This window comes from Galeopterus variegatus, unplaced genomic scaffold, assembly GCF_000696425.1.
Source record: "Galeopterus variegatus unplaced genomic scaffold, G_variegatus-3.0.2 Scaffold8132, whole genome shotgun sequence".
Classification (NCBI taxonomy): domain Eukaryota; kingdom Metazoa; phylum Chordata; class Mammalia; order Dermoptera; family Cynocephalidae; genus Galeopterus; species Galeopterus variegatus.
Window position 1 is genome coordinate 36,634 of NW_007734243.1, and position 13,131 is coordinate 49,764.

General features: G+C 41.1%; 1 protein-coding gene across 1 annotated transcript in view; it reads right to left on the minus strand.

Moving 5' to 3' along the window:
• Positions 1-13,131, minus strand: part of LOC103608195 (astrotactin-2-like) — a 66,173-nt gene that overhangs the window by 15,902 nt on the left and 37,140 nt on the right. The window contains exon 3 of the mRNA XM_008592638.1: positions 11,506-11,673. Coding sequence (XP_008590860.1) covers positions 11,506-11,673 — 168 coding nt within the window. The remainder of the gene's footprint in view (positions 1-11,505; positions 11,674-13,131) is intronic.

Sequence of the window (13,131 nt, forward strand, 5' to 3'; positions counted from 1 at the left end):
CATGATGGCAGAAGTTTTTATCTGTTTTGTTCATTCTGTCAGAGTCTCACATCCTGTTCTTGGTAAATACCTGTTGAATGTTAAAGGAACAAACGAATGAATGAATGAATTAATTAATACCAAAATCAGTTCTTCAAGTGGCATGCCAAAGCATTAAATTAACTGATTAGACCATAGGATGGCAATTTTTTTTTCTGTAAAGGGCCAAATGGTAAATATTTTAGGTTTTGCAAGACGTGACTACTTAGAATGAATACCAAAATCAGTTCTTCAAGTGGCATGCCAAAGCATTAAATTAACTGATTAGACCATAGGATGGCAATTTTTTTTTTCTGTAAAGGGCCAAATGGTAAATATTTTAGGTTTTGCAAGACGTGACTACTTAATTGTGCTGCTGTAGCACAAAAACAGTCATAGACAATATGTAAACTAATGAGTATAGTTGTGTTTCAATAAAACTTTATTTACAAAAAACAACATTCAGCCTGTGGGCTAGAGTTTGCTGACCTCTGTCCTAGACTCAACTCTAGGAGACCAGGCAGTGGGTCTGGAGTGGTTTCCTGTTGAAACCCTGTACATAACACAGTATCTACTATAGTGCAGTCACTCAAATATTTTGAACTAAATGAAATATATAAAATGTAGCTCCACCCTTCACTCTCTGTGACAGCACTGTCTAATTGAATTTACTGCAGTAATGGAAATGGTTTATATATGTGCTCTCCAAGTTGGCAGCCACTAAGCCACATGTGGCAATTGAACATTCAAATATGGTGAGGGTGACTGAGGACCTGAGTGTTTATTTCATTTTAATTAATTTACATTTTAATTTAAATGGCTGCATATGGCTAGTAGCTACCATATTGGACAGTGGAGCTCTAACCCAGGCATTCTTTTGCTTTGTGATCCAATTCTAGTTGCCCCCTCTCCCAGGAAGTCTTCCTTGACTGCTAAGGCTCACAGTAACTGTCCTTTATGATCCTACAGGATTTATTTCATTCAATCCATGTTTTGGTCACAGCTATAAAAATAGCTAATGTTTATTGAACTTTACACATGAGGCATTGTGCAAAATGCTTAATATGCTTTATTTAGTTCAACCCTTAGAATAACCCTCCAAGGATGGCCATGTTGATATTATTAACACTTTTTACCGATGAGAAAAACAGAGATGCAGGAAAGGCCAGCAAAATGTCCAGTTCTGCATGTTGGGATTTGAATCCCCATCCATGTGATTCCAGAGCGCAAGTTCATTGCCACCACAACACTCTTACTGTGTGTAGAAACTTGGGTTGGTCCTCGTTTCCTGTGTGCATGAGTTGTCTATCTTTCAAGAGATCAGGAATCACTGCTCATCCTCATTCTACATCCTCCAAAACCAGAGCTGAGCATAGCACTGGCTTTCAATCACCATTATCAGTGCACAAAATTTGAGAGCTGGAGTGCACTCAGAGAAAATATAATATACATATTCCCCATATTTTTTTCAAATAGTAGGACATTTACTATTTTCAGAGGTCCAATTTATGTTTTTGACACATTTGTTACATAAAATTATATATGGGGGATCTCCAAAAAGTTCAAGGAAATGTTTGCATTAGCTTTTAATTTTATTTTTCCATGAACTTTTTGCAGTACCCTCATATAATCTCTAATTTAAATGTTAGTGGTGGAATTCATGATGATGCAGTCTGGTTTTAGAAGCTGAGCACTTCACCTCTTTTTGGTACCTACCCCAGATATAATGATCAGAGATACCTTAAGCTACCTGATTCCTATATGCAACTTTGCAATACAAGATTTCAGATCTCTCACAACCTCTTTCTTTCAAGTTCAGAAGCAAACATTGCCTTGAACTTTCAGTGGGACTGGAAAGTTCCCACTAAGGAAAAGTTTTCACAGTCTCTTTTGTAGTCCATTCTAACCTTGTCCTTCTCAATTTTTGAACAGTCAGAACTGTTGCTTGCTGTTGCAGGCTCTCTGAAATTTTATGACCTCATCTTTGACACAGATTGTCCCTTTTTAAAAGACCTCGACCGTCTTCCACAACATAATATTTTACAACACATTTAAACCAAACACAGCAAACAACCAAACAAAGATATAAAATAGCTTCTCTAAAACTCATAAATGCTGTCGCAGTTTCACCAATCAGATGTGCATTTTTCCCTTGTCCCCAATTCAAGTGGGTCCTTTTATGTTTTCACGTCAACTTATTCTTTAAATTTTTTGTCCCAAGGATTCATGTCTGCCTCTGGGAATTCTCTGCAAATATCTATTACAGGAAGGATGGCAGAATGCCTCTCTTTTGGCAATGGTAAGCAAATACTCTTACACACTGACTCCTCAAAACAACAACTTGTCATTCAGTCTGGGTCCAAATCCCAGCAATGAAACTTAGTAAATATATGACCTTGGGAACATTAATCAACTACTTTAAGACACAGCTTCTTGTATGGAAAATAAAAGCAAAAGTAACTAACTAGAAGTGCTGTTATGAAGACCAAGTTATATATGTAATGTCTCGGCATGATGCTTGGTACACAATAAGTGCATGATAAGTTATAGATGCTGTTATTGTCACTTTGGTATTCACGTACCTCTATCTCACCAAAACTCTATCATACCTCTCTTAATTGTAAGTTATAACTGGCTTATACCCCCATCTGGTTTAAATAGGCAATGAACCTGCATCAAAAGGATCAACCTGATGAGAGAGAGGGCTTTTATGACTAATTAATTCATTTTATGGAATGTGACCAAAATATATATATTAGGTGGTGGTGGTTGTTTTAATAGCTTTTGTTGGAAATGGTTTAAAAAAGTTTGACTCTGTTATCTTGCATTTCTAAATCACAAGATACAAAGTTAATTAATTGATCAGTTAGAGGAGTTTGGTTTAATCCAGATTCTAGTAAAGTTCAGGACGAAGGGAATGGTGAGTTGGAGATTTTTATGAATTCTGAGGATCAGAGTGACTCACTGCACAGAGCATTTCCCCAGTTGAGGTCCATTGGAACAGCAGCATAGTTAGGCAAGGACAAATTCTAAACAGATAAAGGATAGAGCTTACTTTATTTGATTTCCAGAAAGACTAGTTGTGTGCACCTCAAGGGTGAAGGTGACTTTTAGAAGAGAATTAGCTGTCCCAGATAAAAGCCTTTATTTATTTAACAAAAGACACACTTTAGTCAGAATGGTGTCGGCACCATGAGAGCTATCCATGGTGCTGACACCAGAACCCTACAGGTAACCCGTTGACCAAGGCTTGGCCCTTCAGAAACTGAAACCTGACTCATTCATTTAATCATTCATTCATTCAGTCTTTCATCTATTCATTCATTCATTCAAAACAAATGTATAGATACAGGAACTGTTTAATTTTGAGATTCAGCAATAAAGATAAGCAAAGGCCAAGTCTTTCTAAAAGTTATGTTCTCATATACAAATCTCTCCTCCCTAGTCTACCAGAAAGTTGACTTTATACAGATAAATCTCAGCTTATTTAACTGTGCATCCCACCTACACACTACTGCACTTCATCATATCTGCTATATTACCTGGAAATCCCCAATGATACCATGTCCTTCAAAGCAGGGATGTTCTCCATCTCTGTGACTTCTTGAACTTTACAGCTTTATAAAGCCCTTGTGCCCCTTTAAGCTTTAATAACATGGGGCTCAGCAAATAATAAAAAGAATTTATAAACATTAAAAATATTTAGTATAATATAAGGTGGCCATATGACATAACTATACACATTGTATTCTCATTTCATATCCTATTACAAATGAAAAGTAGCTGCTGAAGACATGAAAATAAACTGAATATGATGGTGAACATGATGGAAGTTCATATCAATTGTGAAAAGACAATTCAATTTGCTATAAATGTCATTTACAAATTGTTTCAATCATACTTATGCTCTAAGTTATTAGTGCTTAAAAGGTCATAGAAACATGAATTTTTAGCTATAAAATATCTTAGGAATTACTTAGGGTTATAATTTGTACCTTGCCACTAATTTACTTAGTGATACTGGCCAACTTGCTTAGCCCCTGTGGTTCTTGGTCTCCTCATTAGATCAGACAAGATAATATCTAGAGATTCTTCTTGCACTAAAAGTACCTTTCCATTCATTGCTTTGTTGAAGAGAGGGAATCTGAAGTAGAGAGTATGTGACATATCCAAGGTCAAATGATCAATTTGTGACTGAGCTAACACTAGGACTGAGAGTTTGTGACTTTCTTCACTGCACAAGTTTAAAAGTCATTCAAAGACTAAATGAAAGGCCAGTAGATAGAAGTGCCCAGTCAGCTCCTAGAAGGCAGAGACTGTATCTTTATTTTCACATAATCTATTGCAGTTGCACATTGTTGGATTATATTTCTCATAAAATATATATTGAATTAATAAGCAAAGACACAAATGACCAAATAACTGATTCTAAAAATAAGAGTAAACACTACACATTGAATGTTTACCATATGTTAGGTACTATGCAAAATGCATTTTAAATTTTATTTTTCATCTCATCCTCACAATGGTTCTGAAAAATAGGAATTGCTCTGCTCGTTTTTATCGCTATAAAAAATGAGGCTCAAATATGTTCAATGACTTACCCAAAGCCCTACAACCAGTACAGAGAAGCAAGGATTTAAACCCGGTTCTGTGTGACTAAAAAGGATATTCCAATTCTACCTTGGTTCATTAAACTCTTGAATAAATGAATAAATAGATGAAAAACAAATTAGTGACTAATGAATTAATTCTCTGCTGTCACTTGCTTCAAGGGGTTTGGGCCATATTGGCAAAGGTTTTCTATTTAAAACTTAGCATGATACCACATGCGTGCAGAACTTTAACAAGGTAGTTTCACAATGAGACATTACCCATGAAGACATTCTTGAGAGCCAAAGCCTGATCATTTTAATATTTTACGGGACTATAGATGGTTGAGTGTTCACTTTCTGTCTTCAGGGAGATGAAGAATAATAGTGGTCTATTCTGAAAAGTAGCATAATGCCCCTCTCTGGTGATATTTTCCATCCCCTACTAAGTTTTTCTTTGCCTTGGTCCTTGATGGTTTGTTCTCATCGCATCCAGTGTTATGCTGGTAAATGCTTAGCAATTGCTTTTTAAGAAAAGAAACCATAATTTTATAGCACTTACCAATTTTATTTATGTAAATATCCTGCAAATTTTGAAGCTATCAACACAACATCACTGAACAAAGAGTCAGGAAGAGATGTTAACAGTCAACTCTAATGAGCCTGTACAAGCTGGCTTCAGCACACCATGAATCCAATTCTATAGTCATCCCTGTGGGGGGTCCTAATTTTTGAAATCCCTGGAAAAACACACCTGAGCTGGGCTATGGCAGACAGCCAGGAAAACTTGGCTGGGTTCATCCATGCACCAAGGCAATTACATGTTCTTCAGCTGCAGAGTCTTCCCCATTTTTCTCCTCCTTCCCTGTCACTTGGGAGAAATGATCCTTCTCATGAACATATCCAAAAAAGCTTTAAGGTGTAATGAACAATGCTTTGACTCCATGACTCTGTCCAGCTTTACAGATTTGACCCACCAAAGGAGGGACTCCTTTAAAGGAAACTAAGCCACTTTTGGCAGATCTAAAACCTGAACATGTACAGGGATTGAGGGTTTAATTTTTTCAGGACACCTCCAAAATTCTAATTCCAGATGAAAGTCAAAGAGTAGGGGGAGTAAGTCAAGAGTTGCCCCCCTCCCTGCCACCAAATGTGAAGAGCAGTTTCCCTATTTCAGTGGGCAACATAGCCCTATTATATCCTTTGCTGGTTCTGAATCTTTGGATCCTTATCTTTTTATGAGCTCTCTTCATCTCACCTGTCCAACCTCATCTCCTGCCACTCCCCCAATTTTCTGCCTCCACTTCATGTCCAGCACATTCTGCTGATGCCCAACTATGCTACTACCTGGTTCCTAGAATCATTCTAAACTTCCTCTTTTTCTTTTTAAGTCAAGTTCCTCCGCTAATGCACATTTCTACTCAGACTCCCTACTGAGTCCATAAGGCGAGGCTAAAAGGTCCTCTTTTTCATGATGTATTTCTTAAAATCCCCATCTAGAATACATTTCTCTCTGTTCTCCAGGCATGAGGCACTGTGTTAATGCATTTTTCTTGATTTATACTTCACTGCGTTTTTTTTATAACAGCTATATATGCGCAAACTCTTTTTATCCCTCTCAGAATGTAAAATGCATGAAGGCAAGAACATTGTTCAATTTGTCTGTGACTTTCCATAGTACTTAACATGCAGACTTGTGAATTGTGGAATTAAGAAAATCTTGTTTGTATTGAATCTAATGAATTGAACTAAATCTTACAAAGTGGGTCTCAGTCAAGCCCTGTGAAAATATATTCAGAAATCCTGTGTTCCCATTCTCACTTCTCTCCTGTAGATAGTCCTGTCCATTTATGCTTTGGGGTGGCTTTTAGGACTAAGGTGTTTTGATAAGCATCAGGGTGGGAAGAATGCTGAGACAAATTAGATACGGTCCGTGGCCTTAAGAAGCTTACATTCTAGCAGAGGAGAGAATTTTTCAAACAATAACTAAGGTTTTAACCTGGTTTTTAGTAAACAGAGGACTGATGGTTCATCCATTCTGCTGAGAGGAAACGAGAGGCAACTGAGTGAGAAGGATTGTGGAAGTGGACGATTAAAAGGTGGAAGTCATCTCAGGTGCAGGGAGGAGCTTGAACTTTGCATAAGGTATCTGGGGGACAATTGTGAGCATGAGCACAGTGTATGATGCAAAGAGGGGTGCTCTGGGGATGGGGGCACAGGAGGATGAGACCAGAGCACCCCAGAGTTCAGATGACTGACTGCTGGACAGTTTTTGATGACCCAGTTTCTCTAGAGCTAAAAAATATTTAATCTGAATTCCCATGTAAGTGGATATTGAGGAAGAAACTAGAATTCTACAAAATTGCCTCAAGGAGCGTAGGGAGGGAAATTGCTTTCTTCCTTCCTCCTTTCATTATTGTCTGTCCACTAATTATGTCAGGCTTTATGGTGAGTTTTAAAGAAAGACAGATAAAAGAGACACACATTTTGAACCCTCCTCCACAGTCCCCAATCAAGTTTACAGTCTGGCAATAGATCCAGACTGGGAAAGAACAGTGACCCTGCAGAGGGACAAGTACTATGACGTACGGAAGCACAGAAGGCTGTGACAGCAGAGGGAGGACCCCTTGATCTGGTCAGGGGTCAGGAGAGTGGGGTTCAGGAATACCTGTAAGAGGAAGGGTGTTTGGGTTAAATATGAAGGAAATGAAAAGGAGCCCCCAGGTCTCCCAGTTAAAGGAGAAGATCATTTCAAGGGGAGGAAACAGCCTGTGAAAGGGCTGCAGGCAGGAGAGGGCATGATGCCTTCAAGGAACTGCGGGTGGTTGGGGTACCTAGAGTCCAGGACACAAGGCAAATAGAGGCAGAAGATGAGGTGACAGAAGTGAACATGGTTTTGTCAAGATAACTCAATTAACAAATTTGGCATCTGAGGCTTTCTTTTATTATTTTTTTTTCCTATATAAAGATGACCGGTAAGGGGATCTTAACCCTTGACTTGGTGTTGTCAGCACCACGCTCAGCCAGTGAGCTAACCAGCCATCCCTATATAGGATTCGAACCCACGGCCAAGGTGGGTTAGCAGCACCGCACTCTCCCGAGTGAGCCACAGGCTGGCCCCAGGCAGCTGAGGCTTTCATGGCGAGTGGAGAACACAAGAGGACTTCAGGAGGAAGAGTGTCCAGAGCCTAACTGCAGAAAGGGTAGTCCTGGAACCAGAAGCCTCAGCAATGGCCAGCACCTCGTTAGAAACGCAGAATCTTAGGCCTCACTTCAGGTCTATTGAAGCTTGAAAAGAACTGGTTTAGAGCATGGATCCTAGGTTTAAATCCTGGCTCTGCCATGGGCAAGCTGTGTGAGCTTGGTTCTGTCACCTCTATTCTCTGTGCATCAATATCATTAGTGATAAAGTTGAGGAGGTGGGCCCAGTGGATTCCAGTGACATTTCCAGCTGTAAGGAGTGTGTGTATGTGTATGTGTGCATGAATGTGCATGCGTTTAGTTCTAGAACACAGTGGTGGAAGACCTGATTATTTTTCCAAACTGGCTAACAAGTTCCTGCTGCTTGGATGACCCACTGTTTAGAATTATGCCCTCAAGCATGTGGCTAATGGAGAAGATCATCAGAAACTACAAACCTGCACCTAAAAACAGATTAGCTGGGAAACCTAAAGTCTGACTCATAGGCACTCACCACTTGCCTGTCGTGGACTTCATAGAGGGAGGCAAAAAAGAGGCTCCCTCTGTTCCCTTCCACCAACAATCTTTCTTCCTTTTCCAGAAAAGAAAAAGAAAAAAGAGAATAACCTAAGGGACCAGATTCCATATGGGCTCACCTGGCTCTTGGGTGAGGATAATCAAGAATGTGTGCGTGTGTGTGTGCGTGTGTGTGTGTGTGTGTGTGTGTGCTGAGGCAGGAAGGGGTACTGTTTAGAGGGGCAGTGACTTAAAGCCTAAAAGTCTGGATTAATAGGAAGAAGCTGCAGGTGTCTGATCAGATAGTGAACAAGAGCTGCGATGACTTTTCCAAATAGCTTCCCCAATAGGCCCATGTAAAGGCTGCAAAAATTGTCTGAACAGGCTCCCAACTAAAGGATAAGGGGGAATGGTGGTTGTAAATCTGAATCTTGGCCTTACCCTGCAGAGACAAAAGAGTTAGCCTGGAGAAGCCCCCTCCTTACTTCTGAATTGGCACTGTATCGACACGTGGAGGAGTGCTCACGTGAAGGGCACAGACCCTCAGCTGGGCCACCGTCCAGAGCAGACTCTACCCTCTGCACAGAGGCTGTCATCACAGTATACGTGTAATGAGTTTTCCATGCAAGCTGGCCAGAGAGAGTAATGAAGTTCCAGAGAAAACAGACCAACACAAACTGTAGGGTAGAGCAAAGGAGCTAGAGGGCCTGGGGTTTTCATTCTGCTCCACTTCTAACTTGCTCTGTAAGCTCGGCAAGTCCCTTCTGCTCTCTGACTCCTGTTTCCCTATTTGTGGACAGTAAAAACTACTATTTATTGAGCTCAAGCTATGAATAAGATATTGTCTATTTACTGAACATTTAGTATAAATAAGTTAGCATCTCATGAGTTTAAATACCATCTAGACGCTCTTGACACGTAAATTTCTATCTCCAGCTCAGATTTCTTTAAATTTGAGTTATGAACCAGAATTGAATTCTTATAATTTTATGTTGCCTTGGCATCCATTCGGAATATAAGTTTAACTTTTTTTTTTAAATAACAGAATCAGATTCAGTCACCTTGACACAGTTTCTACATCAATACCTTTTCCTAGTTCCTCAATGCAGTTGACCCAGGGATCTGTCTGTAAAAGGAACAACGCAGTAGAGGTTGTTTCCTGGGCATCAGAAGTAAAATGCCACACCCAAATGGCCCATGCTGGTGGCCAGAGATAAGAACTTACAGGCATCTTTCCAGCTTGGCAGACTGGGCTCCCTGTCCAGGACATAGGAAAACACAAGTGTGGGCTCCCAGTGCCAGAATGATGGTCAGGCAGGCACAAACTGGACACAGGTCAGACAAGGGCATCTGTCAGGACAAACAAGTTTCCTGTGGGAGGGACCCCCTGGTCACAGGTCAGACCAGGCACTGGGCTACATGCCAGGTAAAAGAAGTAACCTGTGAATAGCATACGGTAAATATTCACACCCAGATTCCCTTCATTTCCTGTTAGAACAGGGTTGCTAGTCCCTCTGGTACCAGAGTGCCAATAACTGGAAGCTCTCAATACAAGATCCAAACAGCCATTCTCTATCTCTACTTGACGTTTAATTGTCATCTTGAAGTTATATCCGCAACAGTGCTCTTTGTCCCCCTCACCCAACCCTAACCCTCCTCCGGCATCCCCTGACTCAGTAAGTGGCAGCTCGACTTGTCCCACTGTTCAGACGAACAACTTGGACTCGTCTTTGACTTCAGTGTATTCCTCACATCCCATAATATCCGATAACAAATCTCTCAAGTGTACACTCTAAATACCTCCAGAATATGATCATTTCTCACCCTCTTCTCCCTTTATCACCGTGGTTAAAGCCATTACCAACACTTGCCTAGATTAGAGTGCTAGGACCCTTTAATTAATCCACCTCCCAGCAGCCAGAGTGGTCCCGCCAAAATGCAGGCCAGATCGTGATGCTGCTTTGCTCAGAATCTTACAATGGCTTTCCATCTCACTCAGAGTGAAACTCAAAGCCTGTATTATCCTATACAAGGCCCTGAAAATACCCCTACCCCCAAACCTTCTGCTTCTCATTTTCCACCTCCTGTGCCCCTCTTCTCTCGCTGCCCTCCAGCCTCCCTGTCTTCCTGCTAGTGCTAAACAAATGGCACATGTGTGTGCTCCTGACAAAGAACACTGGCCCTTGTAGCTCCTCTGCCTAGAATGCTCTTCCCCCAGATACTGGCATGGTTTCCTCAGCTCCCATCTTAAGGTGCTTGCTGAAATGTTACCTTCTTAGAGAAGCCTTCCCTGACTGCTTTCTATGGATTGACAACTCCACCCCAATCCCAGCTTTGCACTCCATGAGCTTCATACTCTAACCACCTCCCACACCAGCATTTCTCCTTGCCTGACAGAGGAGATGCACCTACCTGCTTATTTGTCTGTTGCAGAACTATCCAGTAGAACTTTCCACAGTGCTGGAAATGTTCTATATCAGTGTTGTCCAAGAAGTAGCCCCTGGTCACGTGAGGCTATGGAGCATTTGAAATTTGGCTAGTGTGACTGAGGAAAAATTAAATTTATTTAACGTGAAATAAAGAGCCACATGTGGCCAGTGGTTACTGGATTAGTGTAGGTTTAGTGTCTCCCCCACTAGAATGTAAGCTTCATTAGGGTGGGGATTTTGCCTATTTTGTTTACTGCTGTGTCCCCAGCACCTAAAAATGTGCCTGGATACTCAAGAAATAAATACCTGTTGAATGAGTGAATACATGAATATGCTGGGAGCTTTCCATGCATTATCTCCATTATACCACTTAATCCTAACAAGAGGCTGTGGGTTAGGTGCTATTTTCATTCTCTGGTACTCAAAGATAGGCAGTGTCTTGCTAAAGAGCACCCAGCTGGTAAAGGCATGTGTGATCTGAACTCAGGGACGTCTGACAACATTCAGACACTTTTCTGTGCTGGAGTTGGACTAGAAGTTCTCTGTGGTCCCTTCTCAATCTGAGATTCTGTGGCTCTCTGAGAATCTCCTCTCTTGCCAGGCAATGGAAGCACATAGTTAAGCATCAATTGGATTGATGGACCTTTACGTCAAGCCTCTTGTCAGTGGCCAGAATCTTGTCAGTGGTTCTTTAGGCAGAAGGAGCACAGACCTTCTTTCCACCCTTACTCTCCCTCCCTCTAGCCCCGGCCCAGCCCCCCATGGCTTACCAGTTTCTGGGTCACAGAGCTGCTCACAGGCATCTGTTGTCCTCTGTCCACAGAGGTCTCTCACCCATGGGGAGGTGGCATTGATCTGGTAATACAGAGACAGCTTGGCCGGGTTTAACCAGTCGGAGATGTCCAGGTAGCTCCCTTCACTCACCACGAAGCTGCTCCCTAGGGGTGAACAGAGAGAAAGACAGCTACTTTCTGCCCGATTTTAGGGTCTCACTGCTGATACTTCAGGAACACAGAGAGGAGCATATAAGCCACCCTCTCCTACCCACAGGTCAGCTGATCTCACTTGTCCATAAGCATTTACAGGGCATTTACAAGGTGCCAGTCATGATGTCAGAAGCCAATAGAGACAGAGATAAATCAGACATGAGAAGGAGAGTTCAGCCTGGTCATTGAGAGTAGGTTCTTAGGACTAAGGGGGCATGGGTTCAAATCCTGCATCCTTCCTTTCCAGCCACTGACTCTGGGCAATTCATTCAATGCCCCTGGGTCTTGGCTACTTTCTCTGTAAATGGCAATATTAATTGGCTTCATCTCATAGTGTTGTGAGAATGAAATAAATCAATGTAGACAGAATGCTTAGCCAGACCCTGACTTGTTCTAGTAAAGAATGATTTAATATTAAATTTCTAAAGAAAATAAAAAGCTAATGTTCCTGTCATCCAGGCATCATACCCCTGGGAACAGATGTAACTAATGTCACAGGTGGGTGATGTCAATGGGAAAAAATGGCTGAGCATTCAGGCCTCATGACCAACCTGGTGTCATATTGTATTTTTTTATTATTATTCAGAGAGATAGATAGATAGAGAGAGAGAGAGAGAGAGAGAGAGAGAGGAGAGAGAGAGAGAGGTGTTTTCAAAGACATCTCCAGCAACTCTAAGGAACAAAGCAGCACCTGCAAACTAAAAAAATGTCTTGATGTTGGGAAACAATAGGGGAGGTGGTCAGGTTTGGGATACAGTAAACACTGCAGGCTTCATCAGAATGGAGCAGATATGAACTAGCCCCAGCCAGTTCTTGCCACTGCATGGAACTAAAGGCCAGAGGTTGCAGATCTTCAGATTTTCTTCGGGAGAGGCTGAAAATTCAGACTTTTATTGTAATCATTCCATTTTTCAGTGATGGCTTAAATTTCTTCCTGAATGCTTGCATAGGCCAAACAAAAGGCTCTAGCTTTGTAATCTTTGCTCTGAAATGCTCTTCATTAATCCATATATATACATATATATGTGTATATGTATTATATCCATATATATGTATATATGTATTCTACACATATATGTATATATGTATTCTACACACATGCACACACATATGTGCACACATACTCTTTTGGGAGGCAAGGAACAGTAGCCCATTCAGGCATCTTCCTATGGTTTGTAAATGGTGAGTGCATGTTCATAGCAGTAAAGCAAAGCAAAGGTAGAATTTCAAAGGAGGAAAAAATGTGAGTCTGGAGAGGGCCCAGTTTCACTAAGAGGGACTTGAAGAGTAGTTCCAGATTCATGGCAGATCTAGGGACCTCAGCAGCAGGAGACTTTAAATTGTGTTTCATAATGAACATGACTCAGCTTCTCTCCTGTGTCTGCTTCTCACTACCTATCAATCAAAACA